This window comes from Hermetia illucens, chromosome 1 (genome assembly GCF_905115235.1).
Source record: "Hermetia illucens chromosome 1, iHerIll2.2.curated.20191125, whole genome shotgun sequence".
Taxonomy (NCBI): domain Eukaryota; kingdom Metazoa; phylum Arthropoda; class Insecta; order Diptera; family Stratiomyidae; genus Hermetia; species Hermetia illucens.
In genome coordinates, this window is record NC_051849.1 from 100,690,827 (window position 1) to 100,717,416 (window position 26,590).

The window sequence follows — 26,590 nt, forward strand, 5'->3', positions numbered from 1 at the left end:
CTCAATCAGCCGATAAGTACATAATGAGATCAATAAGTAAAATGATCGATTTTCTATAGGTCAGACAAAGCGACAGGGGAAACCAATCGGCTGGGCGTGGTCGACAAAACAAGACCTGCACAATGACCCATCCGTTTTGCAGAGTGAACACGCTAGAGATGTCGTCACGGCTATCATGCAACGAAATCTGGAGCAACGCTGCAGCGTGAAGTTTTACTTCAAACTACGAAAAACCGCCAAAAAATCATTGATATGATTAAGCAAGCCACACAGATGCTGCCAGAAACCGCTCAAGCTTTTTTGAGTGGCAGACGTTGTTCTGAGAGGGAAGGGCCTCGACGAGCTAGTTCAAGGTGAAAATCATGCTTTGGTTGAGTCCAGTGGCGTCATTCACAAGGAGTTTTTACTTTCTGGATAAATAGTGAATACACAGTCACATGGAGTGCTCGATTAATTGGGAAAACGTGTTAAGCGCGATCAGGCATTACCAGTATCTGGGAGCTCCACCACGAACGATGTGTCGTACCCTATCGCGATGTTAGTGCATTAGCGGCTGGCTCGTTGTCAGATATGGATTTACCAGACTTTTTCCTTTTTCCTTGTCTTAAAAGACAATGGAAATGGCTTTCAGAAAGTGTTTAATAACTGGCAAACATTTCATATCCGGTGTATCGAAGTACAAGGATCCTATTTTAAAAAGTTTTAAGCCCTGCCTCGCTAGCACCGTAGGGTGAAAATCCGAGCCCGGAATAAACACCACCCGAAAAAATGGGAACCAGTGTGAAGGTTATTCGGGTCTGGTATAAACATTTTGGGGACCCCCATGTTATATCTCTTTTCACCAAAATTTCTATTCCGGGTTCTCCACAAAACTCCTGGCCCGGGCGGAATCCCCTCTTGCCACCCTCTTTCCTCAAGACTGCTTTGTAATAATATGAGCAATAAATTACTTTTTATACAATTAGTCCTACTAACTAATGACCACACAATGTGGAATTCACTGTAAATATCAAAATGGTAAACTATTTCTGTTACGGAGGGAATGGCTAATTCTTAAAAAATGTTGGATATTAAATCAAAAATTGAAGAGCCGAGCTAGGTTTCCATTTAGAAGTCAGCTCTTTTCTATTCGGCGCTTTCAACTTCTTGAGTTTGGATATACTATGCTGAGTTCTTCACTGGGAAAAGCAATTGCATGCCGGCAATTGAGGCTATTGCAGCATTACTCCATGGAATTTTCATTGCAATAACTGTTAATTTTTGTCTACATAATCTGCCGTCTATGAATATGGTTATAATATGTAAAATTCTACGGAATACAATGCTAACTTTACATTTCGGCAATTATATAAACTATTATTCTGTTAAAAAATATTTCATATACACTTAAAAAATTTGATGTTGTTGTTAAAATCATCGTAGTTCATTACTCCTTACAAACGTTTAAACAGATTTCCACACTTATTGCATGCTTTGTCTACAGAATATATTCACTTGTACACATAGCAAGGACATTGTTGTAGCATCTAATTTAATATTAATTTCTGGTAACTTTAAACCAAACAAACAAAAACCAAACTGACTTTTAGGGACTAACCATCAGCAAATGCACGCAAGTTGTAACTGTGATCAAATGCATGTAAATGGTGCCATCTCATCATCAACATCTAACAAGCAACATCGACATCACAGTCTAGCAGAAACGGAGCAGGAGACGATCAACAATAACCGCGCAAGTGATAATTCGAGTATTAAACAATCGAACGGAAAAGTTGTCCGGGATCGAGATCAATTGATGGAAATTGAGAAATTGCGAAAGAAGTTAGAAGATACTGAGCAAGCAATGGCGAAATTAATAGCTGAAATGGGTTGTGATCCTTACAAGGCAAAGGTTAGACCCCAATACTAGTTGATATGACGAACATTTGTTAAGATATTGTTTTTCATTTTGATTTTTGTACATAAATAATAATTCTTTTTAATTTTTGTAGTAATTAAAAATGTGGCAGGTAATGATGTCTTCGCTGACTGTTGAAGGGTTGTTTAGTATTATCAATAATTCGAGAAGTGTTAACAAAGCACACATATAAAATGAGGTTGATTTATCCAATTAGTACTTAGTTGATGCTTTTTGTTCGAAAAGTATCTCTATGAAATATCAACTTAAATTCATGCACAAGTCCTAGATAATCGTTTTTGCTTTTCATTCTGAAGATTTCATTCTCAGCTGTGGGTTTGTGCTATATTATTTTCATTTTTACTAAGCAGTCATTTATTCTCAAAGACGATGGACTTTTAACATCGTAATTCTGCCAACGTTTCATTTTCTAAATGTTCTAAACAATATTATTTTAAGTGCACAAAAAGCTTCATGTAATGTTCAACATAATTAAATAGGAAACCGAAAATATATAATTCCTTACAAGTGTTTCTCTAATTAAGGAACCTTTGAACGAATACAGTTTGATATTCCGAGGGCAACATTTAATAAAATGTAATTTTATTTAATTCAAGATTATCGTCATGAACTTTCTTAGGCAACAAGCTAATATGGATCGGATTCCACCCCAACAATTGAATTAGTTCGTGCTAAAAGTAAATAAAAAACAATTATGCCCCTGTTTCCATGATTTTGTGCATCCAAATTATAATACATGGGTATATGAGATTTCTTAATCTATTATAACTTCCAGTAAAAGATTTTTAATTTTTATAAATTCTACTTAATTTTGACTTATGTATGTATTTGTTTATATATTATAATTATTTCCAGTTCCTTAAACCAGGTATTCCTCCTTTTTCAGCTTTCTAAATTGAACTTTACCTTTTTAAGGTTGTCGATGTGGTCTATATTTCAACAATACGTAACATATATTACCATAACGAGATGATGATTTAACAGTCTGAAATTATATATGCCCTCAATTTAAAAAATATTTCTCTATTTTTGAACCATTTCTCTCAAAAAATTGGCTTACAGTTTCGTCCATGGCAGAGGCAACTCAATGACAATGACTCAACCGAAAATGGCGAAAGTGTTATTCGTTCCTTTATGTACAATCGCACATTCCCCATTGGTGTCCACCCGCACACGCATGTGTACGATTATACATAAAGGTAGGCACTTCAGTTATATTTTGTAATTATGTATATAATTCGTATTCATGTCGTATTTGTCATTAGATATAAATAGAGTGATTACCACCTTTCGTCACTTTTGGCCACACTGCTCCCAGGGAAAAGTGAGACGGCCTCTGCCCTAGACGAAATCGTCAGTCAAATTTTTTGAATCACTCAGGTTATATCCGACATCAAGTTGATTCGGACTCAGGGTTCCCTTAATCCTCAAACAAGTTCTCATTGGTTTACAAAGATTTGATTGTGTTCAATATTTTGATATGTGGACAATGTACGAGTATTTGAGTTGGGAAAAATGTGAAATATCATGCATAGAACCTTGCGTTCCCCTGTTGACCCCTTTGTGGAGTATAGGCATCAACATTGGCTCCTTATTGTTATTGTCTTTTTGCTCGATTTTTCAATGAAATTTTGCTTTAATTTCATTATCGTCTCACTTAATGCTGCCCAGTGATAAGACAAATAAATGCACTGGAGGTCGAATCCAGTGCGACGAGATCGAGATCCCGACTCTCAACTGAGTCGCGATAGCCGACCGCGATCATAGAATCTTCTTGCTTTTCTTCCATAGCGCGACAGTCTGATAACTGTCCTTGGACTACCGAAGGCTTCGTCTCCATTTTTTCGGTTATCCATAAATGGCGTTGTCCTACCCATCTCCTTCACGATTTTCTAGGTGCTCGTTTACCTTTTACCTTTCCTTTGATGTTCATATCCTCTTTTGACGTCCATGTGATCTACATGACCTGCCCACTACAGCTTTCGAATGTTGATACGGATGGCGGCTTCTGAATCATTATATACTAGGTACAACTCATTTCATTTCATTCATTATCCGCCGTCCACCCTCACTGAGCCTAAGATCCTGCTAAGGACTCGATATTCGAAAACATTGATTTTTTGCTGTTGTTTATGCCATGCTCATTTATTTCGTTGCTATCCTTTGTCAGAACGGTGCTTAAGTACACAAAGCTGTTCGAAGTTGTAATCGTTTACTGCCACGTTTTGTCTGATTGGCGTCTTTCTTCTATTATAGTTTGTGTCATCTTTTTGGTCTTCTCTTCGTTAATTTTTAGGCCAACTCCCTATGCTACTTTGTCCAGCAGTGACTCTCTCGATTGTACCAGTGTATTTATATCATCCACATGGCCACTATCTGAAATGATTTATACATATCATCCTATTAGATGATGCCCATGTTCTCTAGTGGATCCTACAATGAGGGAAACAGTTGTAAGTTGTCCTTTTCTTTCGTTGAAGAATATATATTGATACATTGGCCTAATAATTTCGTTTCCTGGACCACCAAGCTATCTATCTTGTACTTTTCTTTTCTAAAAGAAGAGTATATGCGGTTTTAATATGTCAAACTATTCACTTCAATCGGATAATTTTTAAGATGTCGTAGGGCGCAAGACGTTTGACCAAAAGTTTCAATTGCTGAAAATGTGTTTATTGACTATTGTTAACTTTATTCGAGTATGTATAATTGCAATAGTACGTACTCGTATTTTGAGGAATATGTTTTGTAAAACAGCCTCAAAATATTTTTGCTCCAGATTTTCTCGTTACGTTTTTAAATTGAATAGTTAAATTTATTGTAGTAAACAATGTGTGTGAAAAAAACCTTGAGGTTACCGTTTTTTTACTGCCCTTTTAGGAGAAAATGCGTAAATCCTAGTAGGGCTGCAAGGGAGTATTACTTCTCAAGCTACCGCCTGCAAAAAAATTGGATGATTCGTTCGACTATCTATAGCCAACGTGTTAAAGAGAAGGAAATGCCTCTTCACTTAATATGCGACTCTTCAGCTTCATCAAGCGTAAATGAAGGTACCTCGCAAATTTTTATTCAATCAGGAATCACCATGATCTCGGTTTTTAGAAGAGATCTTTAAATTCGCAAAACCCTGCAAGCGGCACGTGAGCTGGAATTTATCTGAACAGACTGCTGCTGCTAGGGGTAGTAAAATGGGCCCAATATATGGTGCCTAATTGCTTCTATCTGGGATTATATCCATTTACCAAGCTACTTATCTCTTTTATCCGTTACCCTACAACGACAATATTATGACAATAAAATGTACACTCCTTTTAGGATGTCATCTTCAAATTAAATTAAAAGTCGAAATACCGGAAGCTGGCGCTTCGGGTATAAAGGTTTTGTGTTCATCTTATGTGAGAAACTTTCTACACACATTTTTCCATTGGTATATGGCTAAAAACCCAAAATATTCCTTCATATATATACTATATATTGCTCGTACACATATTTTCAATTTGCTTCGTGCATAAAAGTATATATATGTACATATAAAGTACATATATTGAATACCGCTTTTTCAATGTACAAATAAACTTATCTGAATTAGGGGGAACTACCCCAGAGCTTCATTTACATATACATATAAATGCATACATATGTATGGCTGGAGAAGTTGATATTGATATATAAATGATAAAAAAAACTAAAATAAAATGTTTCACTGCGACCTCTTATTCATGTGAGCTTACTTTGACGACGAATTGATATGTAAATGTAAAAATTTCACCTTCAATAACTTTGTTAATAATAGTTGGATTTCCTTCAAACTTCCCAGAGTTATACTTTATGTTATCCCTTCCGGCGAAATTTCTAAAATATCATAAAATACTATTATTAACTCTTTATTTGTGCAGGTATCGGAATGGGATGTATTTTGAAGCCTAGATTCCGTTTAGATACACCACTGTGATTTTCTTTAGATTTTTCGATTGGATAGCTTCTTAGAACGAGGACCTGTCAGACTTTTCGTGGGTCATACTTTGAGCCCTCACTCCCCTACGTTTGACCCGATATCAAATATGGGACCAGTTTCGCAAAAGTATTAATTGTGCCCTTTCATTTGAACTTTTGCACCCTCCAGTCCCTTAAACTTAACACAAAATGTCGCCACTTGCTATATCAAAGGGAACGACGGACCATACCTTCTGACAAATTTTCGTGACAATCGGTTCAGCCGTTTCCGAATAAATCGTGCATGACAGACAGACATCGACTGGATTCTGATAAGGTTTCACTCAAAAGTTCATCCATTCCTGAGTAAAACACGTGTGACAGACAGATAAGTGCATAGACAGACGGACGGAAAGACAGGGAGTGAACCGATTTTAATAATGTTAATACCGTTGACGGATTTGTGTTGTTAAAAGTGCATAAATAAAAAACAACGAAAACATATTATTTTGATACACAGTATTAAGTGTGAGGAGATTAAATCAAGCTGAGACTTGTTAAAACTGGGAGGGAAAAATGATATTAATCAGAAAATTTTTTGTTATTAAAAAGAAATCATCCAGATGCCGTATTGGAAATACATCAGCGTATGTTATATCTTGAAGCTGGTTAATTTTCATTTCATTCCATCCATAAAATTAGTTTCGCAGTAAACAGTTAACCTACCTGCAGTCTTCAACAAGTCGGGAAACCGGAAGCTGGGCGCTTCAGGTAAGAAAGGTTTTGTTTGTTTCTTGTGTAGAACTATGCCATTTGTACGTAGCCCATTAAGAACATGCATTTAGCATATCAGATTTAGTACTTCGGGTTGTAAATTTACACGGTAAGGCAACTTTGAGCTACTGTAACTTTGTTAGTAATAGTATGATTTTGATCAAACTTGGAGATAATATGCTTCATATTATATTTTATACTACTACCAACTTTTATAACTCTGACATAAACTTAAGGGGGGTTTTGCTTGATTTTCCCAAAAATACGTTAATATACTATTATTAATTTGAACAGATATCGATATGGAGAATATTTTGAGGCCTGAGTACCGTACAGAGGCAGCTTCACGATTTTTTTCAGATTTTTCGGTTGGGTAGTTTCTGAGAATGGCTCCGTTAAAGAAATTATCACTTTGAACCTCTCCCACTCCCCGCCTGTTTAACAAATCTCAAAACTAAGATCAGCTTCGAAAAGTACTAATCGAGACCTTTCATTTGATACCCCACATGACTATATTTGGTGAAAAAAAAATTTACACCCCCCTTTTACATGTATGGGGACCCCCCCTAAATCTCAACGTAGGAGGATATTACTCACTGCATGTCTGGAGGTCCACAGTTCCCACCTTCTCACGAAATTTCGTGTCAATCGGTATAGCCGTTTCCGAAAAAAGTGCCTGTGACAGACAGACAGACAGACAGGCAGACATTGAACCGATTTTAATAAGGTTTTGTTCTATAAGCAACTGGACGGTATATTACACTTCACACGGCTTTATCTGTAGTGCATTCCGAGCATTTTGATCACATTATGGATTTTGAATAGCTCGTTACGACTTTACATCTAGGCAGTTTTTTCCTTTCCTATTGGCACGACATTTGGTGAGAAAGTTGAAAACTGTGAAAACCCACAAATGCAGCAAATGTTCGTTCTATGTTGATTTTAAGAGGGTTTAATTTTTTTTCGTGGAATGTAGCATATGTGGTGGGTCAGTTGGAAAGTGTGGGGAAGGGGAGTTCAAAAGAGGTCACTTAAATTCAGGGACTATTCTCAGAAACTGCCCAGCTAAAAAATGACAAGAAAGCCATTATGATGCCCCAAAATGACATCTAGGCCTTGAAATACCCCCATAAGGATATCCGCTTACTTAATTGGCATTTTTTGTACTTTTTCTCATTAATTTTTTTATTTGTTGGTGATATTCCAGTAAGTTGTCGCGTCGGACGCCCTAATAAAGAAAATCCAACAAGATTTATTAAAATCGTGTGTGAATCTGTTTCTTTACCTGCAGGTATTCACATTACTCAGGCACATAGTTCTCGTGTTGCGGTGCCTTTCTTCTGGCATCTGCACTAAGTCGAAAACGCGCATACAGTAGCAATACTGTAACTTTCATATTTTCTGGTAATGTGAAAAGAAAAAAAAAATATTTTTCTAAAATATTTCACCGTATTAATACCTTAAATTCTTAAGCTTAAAAGGATAAGATAATAAGTTTTTCTTTAAAATATGAGAGGTAATTCTTGATGATACCAAAGTAGCTCCATTATTCTACAGCTTCTTTTCTTTCTTGAATGTTTTTGGTTATCCTTAAGGGTCTGCTTAGCCCTGACAGAGGAGTATTCAGAGCTACAAATTCCACAACTTAATGAAATTAGTTCCTAGTTTACCATTTAATCATGGAATATTGTAATTTCAACTAAATTTTCAACGTACAATTATTTAGGAATAGCGGCTCTTGGAAAACAAAGTACGATGTGGCATTATCAGTCACAGATGCACGCTTATCTCATTCTAATTCGAATTTTAAAATATTGGGTTGCGGAAAAAGTAATGTCGTATTTGTGATCGAATTCTAACACTTTATTTAACATACTTAGAATTATCCGATTTAAGTCAAATATGCGCCGTTTTGTTCGCAAACATGCCATTTAGAAGCCAACTCCATTGTCCCCCAAAAAAAACAAAAAATCTCAGACAGCCAGTTTTCGAAAGCCTTTTTTCAGGCGAACTTAGTAGCACCAAGAGCGTTTTGCATGGACCGGAAGAGGTAGTACTCACTTGGTGCCAGGTCCGGACTATATGGCGGGTGCAATAGGACATCCCATCCGAGCTTCTGGCGGCTCATCAAAGATGTGTGAGGCCGAGCGTTGTCCTGTTGGAACACAACACCATTCCTATTGACCAATCTTGGCCGCTTCTGGTGAATCGCCTGCTTCAAACGGTCGAGTTGCTCACAGTAGAGGACCAAATGGAGGGTCTGGCCATAGTTGAGCAGCTCATAGTGGATGACTCCCTTCCAATCTCACCAAACACTCAGCAAAACCTTCCTGGCCGCCAATCCGCGCTTGGCGATGGTTTGGGCCGGCTTGCCGTGCTACGACCACGATCTTTTTCGTATGTGATCCACTTTTCATCACCAGTCAACATCTGCTTCAAAAATGGGTCGAATTCGTTCCGTTTCAGTAGTGCATCGCAGACGTTGATTCGGCCCAAGAGATGTTTTTGCGTCAACTCGTGTGGCACCCAAACATCCAGCTTTTTTTGAATCCAATCTTCTGCAAATGGCTCCAAACGGGCTCCTGGCCAATCGAGCGAATGCTCACATGCGGGTCTACTTGGATGATTTCGACGATTTTATCGGTTTCTACGACGATTGGTCTACCAGTACGGGGTGTTTCTTCGACATCTACTACACCTCAACGAAATCGAGCGAACCAACGCTGTGCTGTGCGAATCGTTGCAGTATCGGACCCATAAACTTCACAAATTTGTTGGCCGCTTTCTTTGCATTTTTGCCTCTCAGGTAGTAAAAATGTAAAATATGCCGAATTTCTTCCTTGGTGGACTCCATCTTTGACGCGCTATAACTTGAGACTGAAAGGTACGATCATAAAACAGTCGTCTTCATATCGCCGTATATTATGACCCGATGCGACAAGTACAACACAAGATATGTACAAGTGTCGCCATCTATTGACAAAATACGCCATTACTTTTTCCCCAACCTAATATAAATTTGTCCACTCCTATTTTTTTTTGCTCGTATTCGTGCTGTCCTGCTGCTGTAGACTTATCACTTGCACACCATTAAGTGTGATAGTAATGAAACTGAAACTGTGGTTGCCTTATACTCCACAAAGGATTACCTACCAAAATTATCTTGCGCGCATATAGTATAAATGCCTCTTTACCTTTCCAGCTCCGATTAGGCTTTTTAGGAAAACTCGTGGTAACGAAGGAGTACTTTCGGATGCTGCACTTTCAATTGAGTTTTGATAGTATTTTTATGCTATGCATTTTATTTTTTATATTGACCAGTCAATGTTGGTCAATGTGTATTGTCTCCTATTCATCGGTCGACTTTTGCTGCGACTTGCGTAAGCTATATTCATTTATAGCCAGACAACCTCTGTTTAGATTGGTATTGTTATTTGATAATCGGATTAACTATTCTCTACATAAATTTTATTTTATTTTTATTGAACCAAATGAAGAATATCTCATATACCTATGTATAATTATGTGCTCATACCTGAACAATTTTCAACCACATATAATTTAATGCAGGATATTTTTTCCTTGATTATCTGAAAGTCACGTGTTATTGGAGTAATCCCCCGCTGACTGTATTTGATATATTGCGCGACCTTACAGAAATCATGGTGTTATGCAATATATGTGTGTTTGCTCTGTTTCCAATATTATGGTAATTGGTGGAATAAAAGGGATGCTGTCCATTTAGCTAACTTCACTAGTGGTTCGTTCCCTAACTCTCGCATATTAAAGTTTTGCATGGTAAAATGAAGGAATTGCATGCCTTGTTGTATCCGTTTTCTTAATATCTTAATAACTTTGAATAGATAAAGGACATATTTTCAATGTAAAACGAAATTTTCAAACTAAAATCGATACATAATTACTACGCAGTGATGTAAAATGAAATGCTTTTTCTCCAAATTTTCTTAAAAATGCATAATGGGATTCATCTAATTAAAATCAAATGAAATTTAAATGGTTACACATAGTCATAACTGCTATTCAAGGTTTGATAGATGCTGCTGATGAACAAATCAAAAGACGTGAAGCTGCAAACGATCAAAACAAGGTTAGCACTAGAATTTAGTTCACTTTTCGCCCCGGATTGCGTACTCGTATTTTAAGATCAGGTGCATGAATCTCTGTAAGAAACTTGTGCAAATTGTTTTCAAACAACCTGCCTGCATTGGAACCTCTATAAATTCGGCTAAGCTAAGAAATTCTTCCATGATAATACTAACAGCATATTCTATTTCAATGTACATTTTGTAAGCCATGCATGGATGTTCATTTTACTTAAATGTACATTAAGAAACTCCACAAAATCTGAAAAAATACCTCAACCAACAAGCAGAGAAGCTATATAATCATACTAAGTTTTTTGCTACTCATTCACTGAACTATAATATTAATAAAAAAAAGAGGATCTTCAAAAACATTAATATACATATATCTAATTTTAGGATGAAACAGAACATACTTCCGCTACATCAAACCTTGCCAACGGTCACACAAAACCCGAAAGTAATGGAGATTTAGAGAAAACCGATGATGAGAAAGCTGCGAAACCCAGTGAAAATCAAGAATTAGCTGAAGAATCTAATGAAACCCTAGACCCTGTAGATCAAGTTGAAAATGAAAACGACGGTAAAGGACAAATCGACGCCAGCAAACCTGAGCACCATCAGGAACGAACTGTTCAGGTAAAGCTTGCCTCGACATGTTGAAAAAATAATGATTGACCTTATCTCAAAACAGCAGATTTCTCAAATTAAAAGATTTAAACGGCGTATGTAACTACCACACTTACGCTAAAACAAAATTAATTTGCGACTGTCTAAGGTTTGAATAACGCTTGCTTTTGAGTTTGACGTGAGTGTCTTCTAACATCGAGAAATGCTTGAAATTTTTTCTTACATACAATTAAGTAACTGAAGGAAGTTTCAATTCTCTAATGTGAGAAGGAGTTATATTTCGACAAGGAAAGCAATCAGGCACTCTGAATTAGAGTGTGGTACTGGTGAGTGAAGAGAAATATGGCGTGATGAATGTATTGAATATACGAGCACTGTGTTCGAACGCTCCATAGTGATAGACAGCACCAGGGTGAACTCCAGAATGGAGTTTAATGCACAAGCACCGCTGAATTCACAGCCAGTCAATAGTCTTCCTTGGACTAAGTTTAGATTCATTATTTTAAGAGACTTAGATCTATTTGTCAAAGCAAGGGTATTAAGTGGGAAATTTGCTTAACCGAAATTAACCCGAACATCGATATTTTAAACTTTACGACACAATATTTTGGTTCCAACTGACTGACTGTTTGCAAAGTAAAATCTGGTCCCCCGAAATATTTTGCTTTTTTCAAGTATTTTTGTAGTTAACAAATGATTTAGTTAATGTCATATAACTTTTTAGTTACCGTCTGATATCTAGTAAAAATATTCCCCTTGGGTGATGTTCGTGGGACGCTTGCTATAAGAAAGTCGTCTTCTCTACGCAACTTTAATCATTGCCATTGACTTCGCTCTCCCTTCCGTTCCAAACTGGCAATATAGCCAAAAATGGTATCTAGCTACATTTTTCAGCGCCTTTCTTTACACGAGGTCTTTTTCCACATATAACGTGGATGATGGTATCCAAAGCGGCAGAGTAATATCGCCCTCTTTACATTGCATTTCTGGATCTAGAGAAAGCGTTTGATCGTGTGCAACACGAACTCATCTGTTATTCCCTACGACAACACTTAGTGCCAGAAGAATTCGTGCACTGGATTCAGTTGCTCTACCACGATCCGAAAAGTAAAATTCGAAGTGTGTCGTGTCAAAACCGTTCCGTGTCTCTGTTGGTGTTCATCAAGGAAGCGCCCTCTCGCCACTTCTCTTTATTCTTTTATGGACACTGTCCAACTCAGATGTATATCATGTTTTCGTGGTGTCTTATAGCAAAATCGCTTGAGATCAACATGTCCGAAAAGGAAATGATCGCTTCATGTAGCACGGTCTCAGATTAAATATCAATAAAACTGAATTTTTGACGAACGATCCCAGCGAAACAGGCATTATCACTGTCAGTGACTTGCCCAAAACTGAGCAATTTTAATATCTCGTGTCAATGCTATCAGCCAATGGAGAACTGTTTTATGAAATTGCTTCACGCAATAGTGCAACCTCGATGAAGTGTATCAACGAACGTCTCAAATTTAAAATTTACCGTAATGTCATCCGCTCTGTCGACTTCTATGGTTCTGAGTGTTGGCCGACTATAAAAGACAATGATTGGCATCTTGTGGTAATGGAGACGAAGATGTTGCATTGGACTGGTGGCGTGACATGCTTAGATCACATCCGAAATGGAAATATCCGCGATCGATATGGGGTTGCACCGATCGTGGAAAAATTGTGAGAGAAGCGACTTAGATGGTATGGCCAAGCAATTCGCGGTAACGAGAATTCACTTGCCAAGGTTGATCTGAACATCGAAGTCGATGGTAAGCAACCATAAGGCCGGCCGAAACAACGGTGGCTTTATACGCTGGATGGAGATTTCAAAGCTTCGCGATTGCATCTAGATCAGGCTTTCGATAGAATAAAATCGCGCAACCGATCACGACGAGACGCTATTGAACGGGCCAAAGGTAAAGAAAAAGAAGAAGAGTATTCGTCTCGATTTCCTTCATAATCGAGCCAGTAATGCCCAGCGTTACTACGAAATCCTGGATGCCGCGAAATTGGTATTTCGGCCAAAAAGGAAGACCAAATCCGTTAGAAGCGTGATTCTTCGATTCATGACAACGCAAGGTCTCACGTAGCTAATGCAACGGAACAAAATTGAATTCCTTTGGCTGGGAAACCTTGGAATATTTCCCTACAATCTGGACTTGGACAGTAAAGAAGCGCTTGGAGGAAAGCAATTTGACGACGACGCGGCAGTGCAATCGTTCGTGGCTTCAAGAACGTCCAAAGAAGTTTTATGACGACGGGATTCAAAAACTCCCGATTCGGTAGGAAAAATGCATTTCCTTGGCAAGAGAGTATGTAGTAAAATAAAACATTTTTGTAAATGAAATATAACAAACAGAATAATTTTTAAAAAATCAATCCCGTTTATATTTGACACGCCCTCGTACAACGCGAACCTACTGGAATTACCGATTGACTATACCCAGGGAAAAGAATTTGTTAGCAGCGAAACATTGTGAATTCAACGTCATCTTGCGTACCAGATCGCCATAAAATACCAGATCTTACGACTATTGCAGCATATTACAGCCAGATTTTTTTCGGGCTAAATTCCGCTCATTCACCCAGTTTGATATCATTCTCTGATTATCGCACTTTTGTTTGTAAACTGGAAAAACTGACGTCAAAGAAAACAAACTGGCTTGAATGTTGAAAATATGTTAGCATGCGCCTATGCAGGATAAGATTTTCTCCCAAACAGATATTTGTCTGAAGCAGACATTTGTCTGTCTGTTATCTGAGGCAGCCGGAGGTATTTTCCTACGCCAAACAAATTAATAATCGTGCTTTCAATATGTTTACTTGCAAATACACTAGGCAATATTCTGTCGTGGTGGGTCGTTCCCAGTGGGCGTTAGCCAATCTGCCGTGTCGTGTAGTTCCCAGTGGGGGTTAGCAAAAATGTCGTGTATTGTCGGTCCCAGTGGGGGCGCTCCTTAACCATGAATGAAGGTGTAAATTCGATACGCTTTTAAATCAACAGTGTAGCGTACATGACACCTAAATAAGGGGTCTTAGAACCCACCGCCCTAGAAGTGCTTCAAAGGTACTGATGAATTTTTTCTGAAAATGCGAAGATTGAGACGTGATTTGCATCAGAATAAGTCACCGATTGGCTCCGACCTCTAAATATCTCCTACGGAGAGTAGTGAAGAAATTTAACAAATCAAACCACTATGAATCATCAATTCGATTAGTTGACAGTAAATGAGATCAGGGTTTACACTGAAAGTAAATCCACTTTTACTCAGCAACCTAACGCTCAATTATCTGAACATCGATATCCACTTCTTGGTCGCTAAGAATTCTAATGTCGTTCAAGCAGGATCTGATTACGAGCAAAATCATTAAAGAGCTCTCTATATATACTGTCGTCCACCTAAAACTCATATTGAATACCATTCTAATGCTTGGAACTTTTCTCAGAGGTTGGAAGTTATCCTATATTAAAATGATACCAAAGAGAGTGAAAATCATACATTTGTGATTTACTTTTTACTTTCAATGACGCAACAACTGGTATCTAGTCTACGCCTGCGTCAGTAAAGAATTAAAGAATTCCAAAACATCCAGGTTGTGCATCGAGATTCACCAATTCGGTATCACTAGCAGCTGCCTCTTTCTTAACTGTTTTCCGCCAGACAGAGGTAGTCGATTCCATTGCATGGTATAACCCGTGATGAGATTGTTACCCTTTAAATCTATGGCCTATCCTCTGCCACTTCCATAATCACTTATGATCAACATGGTGAAATATTTCTTCCACCTCTTAAGCTATTCATCATTGTGGATAGAAAGCCTACCGTCGACTTCCTTCATCTTACTTGATGTAATATGCAGTACAGATACACTTTTCATACTTTGCCACGATATTGGAGCTCTAGCGCATCACGCCTGTTGTTGCTCCTTGCGGCCATGTAGTCAACTAGATCTTGTGATGCCCATTTGAGGCGAGGCCGGTAGCTCGCTTCCAAAGATAAAGGCACTTGTGATCACAGTCTAGTATTTATCAATATTCTCTTTGAACTTAGGGGTTCAACATTCAACGCCCTTGCCATTAGATGCGGTCATGAAATTTAAGTAAGGGTGAATCACCATGATTAAATTATCGTTACCGGTCAACTGACCTTATAACAGATCCTATCATTGCAAATAATCTGCCTCCAAAATCGAGACGATGATGGATCACTCATCACCATCGCAATGCCACCTTTAGCAAGTCTCTCATAGATAGCATCCTTCTTCTTTACAACAAAACACTTCGTTGTTCTATAGAACTGCATAAATGTGATGTTCCTTAACCGTTAGCACTGTAGAATTGTGGTGCTCTTAACTCTGGATCGAAATCTCACAATTAAAATCCTATCAAAAACCAGTTCCCAGGTTATGAGTGGGCGGCTTACACAACTGTCAGAATCGATCTGCCCTAATTTGCTCCTACTACTGCTTTTTGCAAGACCTGCAAGAGGGAAAGGAATGCTTCCCAAAGTCGCGCCACTTTACTTAGTTTAAATCCACAATGTCGAAATTCTCATTCAAGTCGAAGGAAGCGATCACCCAAGCCCTCAATATCATTGTGGAGGAGTGCGTGCACGCATTGCAGAAATTAACCGTTGCGTACGCAAGCCAAAGGTAATGGTTGAAAATTTCGTCCCTGTCCGAGTTTGCAGGTTGCTCGCCTATTAATTTCCATTTTAGTCGCCCCTTACGACAAATGCTTCAAGGGGAATATAGTTCTCAGATTCAAGGGACCTACCTATCATTGGCAATTTTAATGGAAATATGAGGAGATGAGCAGAACTGGATGAATTGGAGACATAGAAGATTTTAAATTTCGTGGCTTAAAGTTGATCGAGTATAATATACGTAATGGTGGTGGGTAAACGTGGAAAATAATCATCGGGCGGACTTCAGTCTATACGCGTGTCGCTAGATTGCAAAGAAAAAGGCCAAATTGCGATCGATTCGCTGATTTCGTGTGGGTGATTGAGTGCTTTGTATGCGAGTAATATAAAATATAACACTAATTTGAACACCAATATAAACGCGAGAAATTTCAATATTTTAAAAAAACAGCGGGAAAATTACGAGGAGGAATGCAAATCCTTGATGTATTTTTTGTCGATTTGAGACCATGCTTCCCTTCTCGTATTTTTAGCTCCTTTAGTAACTATTTCGTTAAACATGACGATTTCCAAGGTACGCGAACGTAGCATAGGAAACAGATTTGATTTTAAAATTTGAAAATTGATGGGTACCTTTTTCTAAATTGATTCCTGGTAATGCGAAAATAATTGAATACCGATTTCCGGAGTGTTTTCTTCATTCTTTTTATGCTGTTCCATTAGTTTCCTTTCGGTTACGTTCAATTTCTCCTTGTCTATTAATTTTGTTTTAATCGGAAAGGCCAAGTATTGTCAGTTCTGACATTCAATACACAAGGCGAGAAGGGGGGGCTGAAAAGTAGTCATTTCCCATTCTCAGAACCTACCCCTAAAAAAACCTCGAAACTGCCACTATGCGGTGCCTAGGCTCCGAAATACCCTCCATTCCGATATTTGTTCAAATTAAGTTAATTATAAGTATATTACTATAACTTTTAGTAGAACCCCCTTAACTTCATCTTAGAATCATGAAATCAACTCACACCAACATACACCCGGAATTCCCGAGATGTCGATATATGCCGAATAAAATACTACTAGCAACGAAGACGGTGTTGAGTTTTAATTTCTAAAAACGTTTTGCTAGAAATACCGCGAACGCGCATTGATGATAATAATATTTGTAATATAGCCGGTTATAGGTTAAAGAGGACGCATGATAGGACATCCCCTGGTCTTAGACCGTTGTTGATGTTGAATGCTCTCGAGAGTGATCATGCTGTTTTTATCTGGCCTCGCACATTGGTCAGGTTCAGTCTAGTCAGTCTTACCAATTTCGTTGGGATACCGAATTCTCTCATGGCCGTGTACCATTTTATCCTGGCTATGCTATCATAGGCGACTCTAAAGTCGATGAAAAGATGGTGCAACTGATGGCCATATTCCAACAGTTTTTCCACCGCTTGCCACAGAAAGAAAATCTGATCTATTGCTGATTTACCTGGAGTGAAGCCTCTTTGGTATGGGCCTATGAAGTTCTGGGCGTATGGGGCTATCCGGCCTAGCAAGATAGAGAAGAATATCTCATAGATGGTACCCAGCAACGTGATACCTCTATAATTGCTGCACTGTGTGATATCCCCCGTTTAACGTATGTATGGCAGACGTGGATGGCGGCCTTAAATCATTTAATCTCACATCACAAACCGTTTCTTCCACAGTCAGGTTAGAATACTCTTGGCATAGATGGTTAGTAATGGAGAAATGTCTCGAAAGTAATCCTACTCAATTTATCATTCTTATTGCTTTGGTCAGGATATCGAATTCTCTCATGGCCGTGTACAGTTTTACACATAAGCGGCAAATGAAAAGATCGCACCAGTAATTGCCGTAGTTCAACAATTCTGCACTGTTGCTGATTTGCCTGCAATATATATGTGTGTGTGCGCCCTCTGAACTATCTGGATTAGCAAGATAATGATCTCTACGTGACCCCTTGATGTCGTTGTTCTGGGTTCAAATTTCGTTTGGTTATAAATGTTTGTGTTTGCCATTGTGCTATCCGGCTCCTGGAGTCTTCTCACTTGGGCAGCATTAAGTGTGATAATAATGAAACTGAAGCATAGTTTCATTGAAAATCGATTAGGAAAAAATGTAACAGTAACAATTCGAAAAAGAGACTACGAGGATGCCCTATTCTCCACAAAAGAATGAATAGGAGACATACAGGATAGCAGCGAATTGATATAAATGATACTTAAGGGGGTCATCCCGTGCGAAGGCCGTTTCTTGGTTTTCTTTAAAAATTTTTTGTGAAGAACAGGATAAAGGTACAAATACGAATTTTTCGCTATAGATTTATTAATATCTTGAGCGTGCATAGTAACTTTTCCAGCCTGATCGCATGGTACGTTATTGAAATACAGAGCAATTTATACACACATCTCCAAAAAAAGATGTTTTTCTGCTGCTACGCTAGAGGGCGCTGCGATCTTCTTCAAGAAAAAAGTAAACGGCATTTTAACGTGCAGACTTAACTAGAGTCCGGAAACTACAATTATTAAAAAATATATAAAGCTAAATTTTTGGTGCCTTGTTAAACTTTTTTTGTGAATTTTGGTTTTTTTTCACGGCTTCTTCAATGAATAAAAAAAAAAATACTGAATGAATCGCAATTATCCTAGTTTGCGGATCGTAGAAATATGTTCTGAATAAGTCAAAATTTCAAAGAATTTCAGGATAGATTTTGGGCTATGGTGGCAGCCGATTTTCAACATGCAATTTCGAGAAAAACGCATTTAAAAAGTAGAATGCAATTTTTAGCCATACAACCTTAACTGGACATTAATCTGCTATACCTAATCCATAAAAATTAGGTTTCTTGAAGACACATCTGTACAACCTTGGCTTCAATTCTTTTCCTCTTCATTCGAACGTCATTCGAATCAATAAATACGCACGTGTTTAACACTATAATTTCCGAACGACGCCGAATATCAAACAAATACTTTGCCCATTTATCCTACACTATATCTAGATACAATTAATGCAAAAAAAAAATTGATTCCGCGAATCCGACACATGGGACGACCACCTTAACAACGTAATTTTCATAACTGCTTGTTATCTATGTGACAAATAATGCCTCGTTGCCAATCGTCTGCCATTGATTGGCTGCATTGCATTTAATAATACCAAATGCAAACGCCTGCATCAATACTTCGTACATTTCCTAATCAAAGCAGGCCTCAAACCGAACTACGGTTGAATTCAGTAAAAGAAACATCGTTTCGCTATCACACTTACTATCTATTAAAAATATCAATTTGAAAGAATGATACGCGTTTTTTGGGGGCGATGTTTTCAAAATCCACCACTATCTCGCATGTAAATATCTACCAACCACAGTAAATTTCAATTTAATTTCTGATACACGGACATCTTCCAGATTCATTATGATTATAAACACGACCATAATTAATAGAACTAATAACTAATTTTCCCAAACAAATACCCTAAATATGTTGTGGACTTATCCATCTTTTCTTCTTTGTGCCGATGTACGTGGCTCGTTTTGTTTAACCCAATTATTTGTTTTACAATAAGTTCGAATTTGCACTTCCGATGAAATTAGTACTGTTTTGATGAATTTTCACTGTTTTTTGAATAATTTTTGAAATCATAGGTTCTTGGTATGGAACTGACCGCTAGTTGTGAGGGTGGTCAAAAGTGGGCACGCCCTCCAACTCCAATATTTTCACATCGACCGCAAAGTGTAAGTCTGCTCCATTTTTAATTGTGATTGATTATTTGCTCATATGTGCCATCGCATTTTCCATTTAAGTGTTTTCTTGTGCTTTTACACAACATATCATTCGAACCGAGATTTTCACTCCCATCTAAGATTTTGAAATTTTCCAGAAACTTTGATACTGCAATAAACTTTATTACACCTAACGTTACGTTTCTAGGAAGCCACTCAGAAAATTAGATGACATTAACAAGGGGGGAGGGCCTGTTGGTCTTCAGGTTCCATAATAAGAAATTCAAACACCAATTTGTTTTTTTCTAAATCAAAACTGATGAGTATCAGTTACAGTAAATAACGAAGTCAAAAACGAATAACTGCAGAATTTAAATTTTTATCATAAGTTTTTAACATAAATATTACACATACATTCTGAGTTGAAATTTTTTTTCTAACGTACAATATCTTCCATCCCCAGCCTGTTGAAGAGGAATCTGAAAAGGCGGAATCAATATTTTTAGAAGGTGCACTACCACGAGAATCTCAAATACTTGTAGCAGATTCCGAAACACGAACCGAGAATGTTGTAGACGAACATTTAAATGGCAGCCCTGATGAACCTGCGGTAAGTGTTGTAGAATACACATATATTGTTTTATTTTCAACGTCACTATGACTCCAGAATATAAGCCTTGGTACCGTTTACGCCCCTATGAAGGAGACTACAGAGTCGGAAAAGGATAACCCTGTGCTGCGCTAAGCATGATGTCAAAATTACTCAAAGGTTTTAACAGTCAAGTAGGGAGCCCTTATTCAAGCGATACACCGACCGTCTGCGCGTGGATAAAATCTAGTTCAATGGGTTGCGTTGGGTGGGTCAAATCATTCGTATGGACCCGGAAAGCCTATAACGGCAATATGTATGGTAGAAAAAGAAAACGTGACAAACCCTGGCTCTCATTAATTGCGGGCGTAGGGCAAGACGCCAGACAGTAATTAGGGATATCAAATTGATAATCTTGATGATACTATGACTATAAGATTACTTGTTCAATGCTACCCTTTGATTTACCAGAAATTGTGATATCTTCTGATCAAACTTCGTTGCGGTTGTTTATTTTTTAAATTCGATGCTAAAATCGATATTACCACACATTCTATCTCCTCTGAATTACACTGCCGCTCAACTGAATGTCATTTAGAACATGTATGGAAGTTTTGTCACACCCTGCACAGAAATTGCTATCAGTGTCCGTAGATAACCCTCACTTGCCCAAGCGATAGTTTAGTCGGCAGTGGCCAGTAAATATTCCCACTCTAACCCGAAGGCTTTTCTTCAACATTCCTTTAAACGCTTGGATTCGTATCCAACCTAGCACACGTCTGCCAGAGTAATCTTTGGTCTAGTGTAATTCTCAAATATTTGACCTCTATTTCACCCCATGCCATGTTAATTAATAGTTCTAAGGTGACCAAGCTCACGCTTCCTATTGAATGGTGCCATGGTGGCTTTGGATGCAGTGATGCGCAGCCCCGCCTTCCTGTACCAGGTACCAGAAATTCTTAGTCCAGTTTGGATCCTATCACGTAGAATATCCTCATATTTGGCCCTACAGATTAAAACATAGTCGTCAGCGTAATCCTGGGTTGGTATTCCAGTATTTATTAGTTCTCCTAGGAGTTCACCCATTACCATACTCCACAGGTGATAGTACCCCACCTTGTGGAGAACCTTGAGTCTTTTACGTTCTGTCCATTCAGAAGGCCAGGGTGTTTACCACTCCCTTGCGGATCAGGGCATCTATTATCTCTGTGTGTGATCTGTTATCGGCCGCTCCTTCAATGCCCGAAAACACACACACTGCTATTTCTTTTGTTTCTATAGCATCCCGTAATACGTTCATCGGTCAGCTGATACAGAGCATTTTCGGTTGAAAGTATTGCCCGATAAGGATGTTGACACTGATGTAGGGGATTACATATTAGAAAGTTAGTTCTTATATAGTTGTCTATGATCTTCCCCACCTTCTCTATCTTTGGTGGTCTTAAGATTTAGAGTGAAAAGGATCGTAATTAAGGCCACTTTTGCCCGCTTCCATGCCCTTGGTATATATCACAAAGCCATGCTACTCCTTGCCATCCTTAAGAGTCACATCTTTCTTCTTCAGACAGACAGAAGACATTGTTGCCTCTGTGGTTTGTTGTGAATCGATGATTTACATAATTTCCTGAAGATGTCCTGCCTGTGCATCCCTGATCGTCTTGCTATACGCCGGCAGTGCCTTTTTGAATATCATACAAAAGTGAAATAGCTTTATTTATTCACGAACAGGACGACTTCAGTGCAATAAACATTTATGGAAGAAGCGATCAAAGCATAACAAAATATACAGTTTTTTCTGGCTCAATTCAATAGGCTCAGGTACTAAATACGATCTATAAAGTTTGATTCCACAGCTTACATTCTTTTTAATATACATATGTAGATGAATTTGAAGGCAATTTAACAATACCTACTCTCCTTTTGTTCATAATAACTGCATATATACGATTTCACAGAATGATGTTAACTGCCAATATCTCAAAGAGAAATTGTAGGCCGGTGGTATAGGATCCCAATATTGCCAGGTCCCCCTCCCCCTATAACTTTGTAACGGTAACGGATAGAGTGGCAATTCCATGGAACAATTTTTCTCAAACGAGTTTTGCTACCCCCATTAAAGTTTCTACCATCGTCAACGGGACACCCTGTATAGTCGGCATGGGGCATTATACTCTTCTTGTACTTGTGTTTGTTGTCCTACTGAAAAACAAACGGTTATTCTATGCCTAAGGTGGCAGCACATTAAAGTATACTTCCTTTTCACGTTCTAGACAAATACCAATCTGTTCGCTTTGGTCGCTTCGAAACCCTAAATTAACGGATTCACACCACCAGGCTTGACGACATGTATGTCGCGAATTTTGAATTCCGTATTGACTTACTTATAGACATACTGCTTTCTATTAAACCCAAACAGAATGAATTCACATTTGCCGGACCAAACAACTCAATACCAAAAGTCTAAGATTTTTATAGCACGCTTTTTCTGCTTGCTACCCACAATATACTGCTCTAAAGTGAACCTGTCCGCCGTAGATGTCGCGTGGCATCTTTCTCCGCTTTTGAACTGACTTTTCTGTGAATTACGAATCACGTCACATTGTTTTCGAACTGCCAGTTTCTCTAAATGTTCAACTCACTGGTTTGGTTTCTGTTAAAAAATACTAAGAAGTGCTTACTTAACTAAAAAATTACTGAAGTACTGATGAACTTCAAAAAATACTAAATCTGGTACCTTTGGTACCAAAAAGATAGCACTGGTGATGCTTATATACATATACATTTCAATCTTTCGAAGATCAAGAAAGTAAAATTTGTATCCACCCAGGTTGAAATTTTTCATCGGAGAATAGATCGTATGTTATCGAACAAACTGAAGACGAGTAGCTTTGCGAACATCATCAAGCAGCAACTTTTTAAGGTTTTGTGTAAACACAAAACCTTATTAAAATTATGTCTGTCTGTCTGTCTGTCCGTCACACGCATTTTTCTCGGAGACGGTTACAGCGATTGACACCAAATTTGGTAGAAAGCTGGGAACTGTGAACGCTCACGCATACAGTGAGTTACATCCTTTTACGATGAATTTAAGGCGGGGGGGGGGGGTTTGTCCCCATACATGCAAAAGGGGGTGTACAATTTTTTTTTCATCAAATGTAGTCATACGGGGTATCAAATTAAAGGGCTCGGTTGGTACTTTTCGAAGCCAGTTTTAGTTTTGACATTTGTTGGAAAGGTGGGGAGTGCGGGGGGTTGAAAGTGATCTTTCGTTTAAGGGGGCCATTCTCAGAAACTACCCAACCGAAAAATCTGAAAAAATCAGGACGCTGCCACTATATGGTGTCTGGGCTCCGAAATACCTTCCATACTGATATCTGTATAAATAAAGATAACAATATTATATTACTATAATTTTTAGTAATTGGCTGCAAAACCCCCCTCAAGTTCATGCTAGGGTATAATATAGAGCTATAGGGTATAACATAGAGCATGATCTCACCAAGTTTGGTGGAAATCCCACTATTACTAACAAAGTTATAATACGTCAAAGTTGTCGCTTCTTTGCAAATTCAAGACTATGAATATCAATATCATCCGAAAGTGGACATTCTCACATAATATATGCATATATTACGTGCTACTTACTAAGAAATACACAAAACCTTTCGTACCTGAAGCGTCCAGCTTCCGGTTTGCCGACTTGTTTCATAGTCGTTTAAGTCAACCGTTACCCATTATAAATACCGTAAGCGATAAATATTTAAAATAGTTAAAAGCAAAAGGAATAATCTCGTGGACTTCTACAACTTTCACCTCCTCCGTGGTTTTCGACTGACCGGCAACGAAAATCTAATCAGATTTATCATATGTGATCAGCAATAGATATGGACCATCAGCAGATGGTCGCATAACTACGATTGCGTGTCGTTATTGCATCCGTTCGCGGAGGAGCAGAGCGTCGATTCTCCACATTTAATACGCCTATTTTGTCAGTCAATTTGGAATACTTCTCTAAACACAAGTGAAATCACCTCTGCCTTGAACGCATTCAGACCGTGCAACTCCTCAACTCTCTCCGGAGTGCGACAATTGGAGGCGTATTTGCTCGGAGCATATCAAAGAACTCCTCGAAAACTAGCTTGAGCTTGGTGGAGTTAGAATTTGAATACATACTATATCAAAAATATTAGGTGAAGACGTCTTTACGGTTTCTTACCAGAGCTGAGGCAAATCGTCGGACGATGCCTCACCTCTGCCCTGGGAAAAACCGGCCAAAACACGACATGACTGCGAATTATATTGAGCATAAATCCGCCCATATTTTGAGCCAAAGCTTGACCAGAGCTGAACATATTTTGTTTAAGGAGTGAGGGATCTATATGTATATCTATACTGAATTTTTAGCTGCATCCGAGGGGAGAGGCGTATGTAGAAAATTTCTTACATAAGATGAACACAGAACCTTTATATCCGAAGCATGAAGCTTCCGGAATTCCAGCTTGTTGTTTATGAATTCCTTTTCGCAAAAACCAGGTTTTTCCAACGACCATTTCGTGCACATTGCTAAATGATCTGGGAGCCAGGAACAGGAGCGGATGAAAACGAACACTACTAATGGCTCTTCTGAGATAATACCCACTCAATTCAATTACGTACATACCATAAATGCAATTTGACTAGATTCACCTTTTTAAGGTTTTGTCTAAACACAAAACCTTATTAAAATCGGTTTACTGTCATATGTACATACTAAATAAAAATTTTCTATTTTTTCTATTTCTATAGGTTGTCCTAAGTAGTAAAATGACTTTATCATTGATTAACCTGAATTCTGGCGAAGAACAAGAGAACGCATCAACTGAAAACGATAGTCCTATCGGTGAAGACATAGAAATAATAAATGGCGCGGAAAAGGAAAGCAACGACACAGATGAATCAGATCAGAAGGAGAGTGACGAAGTGAGAATCAAATGATATATTATTATAAATCCAGTCAGTACTACACTATTTCCTCATTTACAGGCCAAGAAAGTCAACTGATTAAGTCCCACTTTTCATACCGAGTCCTCGAAACCTAATGCAATGCAAGACTAATCCATGACCGACCGTAAAGAAAAAATACCCAAACAGGAAGTACGTTCAATGTTGCCAAAGAGAATGTTGCATATTTTAAACGTAAAACTGCATACTATAAAGCAGTGTCTACATTATTTGAATGATGCACGAACACATAACTAGATATGATAAACCGTAATTGTAACTTGGAATTTATTTACCATTGCCCCTAATATAATTATAATTTATTTATTTTATATTATACATAATGGATGAGCTCTATCCACAAATGATAGGAATATTATGTATGTGCAGTAATACCCACTAATAATGCGTGTATTGTATGGTGTATAGTTTTCTGCTCAAAAGGATATTTGACTTGAACCCCTCAATGTCATTGTTCAGAATTTCAATCTAGTGAGGATTCTTAGGTGTCTGCGTGTAAACGTTAGTAATAATTTGACTGAATATTTAGGCATTTTATTTCTCTTCCTTTAGTTTAATCGAAGCAATACTTCAGAGTTTAAATATAAAACTATATTCATTAAATCGTTATGATCATTTTTGGTTTCGCTTTTATACTTAGTATTAGTCAGGTATCATTTTTAGTTCCGTAGCAAATAACAATGATGTGGAATTCATGTTATTCAAGTTATAAAAAAGGTGTTTCTATTGGAGAGAGGAACAAGGAGAAATCAGATCAACTTCATATTTTATATAATCATATAAACATTTAAGTCCGAGAGAACAAATACTGTGCCGCGGCACTAATATTGAACATTATGTTTAATAAAATTGGGAAAAAAAACAAATGTTTTTATTATTAACTTAGATGCTACTATCCGATTCCGAGACGGTACACATCACCGACAACAAGCAGGCTAGTTATCCTATTGCGCGTTACTGGTAGCGTAGTTAGATATCAGTGACCGCTCCGAGGAGCTAATTAACCCTGTCATGCGCCGTTTTGATATGATAAATTCATAAGACCCTGCCTGCTGCGGGAAAGGCAAGGGAAGCAGAATCCAACCAGCTCAGATCTTGAGAACCAGCCCATATGATTTATGCAAGGTGGCAGCTCCCACACTCTGCAACTAGACAATTCATCGTTACTCACTGTATGAATGCCGTTCTGATTGGAACGTCTAGATAAAATCTAGATTCGTAATCAAG

The 26,590-nt window shown here is 38.0% G+C and overlaps 1 protein-coding gene across 8 annotated transcripts in view; it reads left to right on the plus strand.

Moving 5' to 3' along the window:
* Positions 1-26,224, plus strand: part of LOC119654204 — an 81,280-nt gene extending 55,056 nt beyond the window's left edge. For 5 of the 8 annotated variants that reach the window (XM_038059420.1, XM_038059410.1, XM_038059435.1 and 2 more), the window contains 6 exons: positions 1,590-1,891; positions 11,128-11,367; positions 19,696-19,785; positions 20,237-20,383; positions 25,148-25,321; positions 25,385-26,224. In XM_038059420.1, the coding sequence (XP_037915348.1) occupies positions 1,590-1,891; positions 11,128-11,367; positions 19,696-19,785; positions 20,237-20,383; positions 25,148-25,321; positions 25,385-25,402 (971 nt within the window). In that variant the 3' untranslated portion in view covers positions 25,403-26,224. Of the gene's footprint in view, positions 1-1,589; positions 1,892-10,653; positions 10,734-11,127; positions 11,368-19,695; positions 19,786-20,236; positions 20,384-25,147; positions 25,322-25,384 lie in introns of all 8 variants that reach the window. The other 3 variants (XM_038059460.1, XM_038059469.1, XM_038059443.1) reach the window with 3 other exon arrangements.
* The last annotated feature ends 366 nt before the right edge of the window (positions 26,225-26,590 follow it).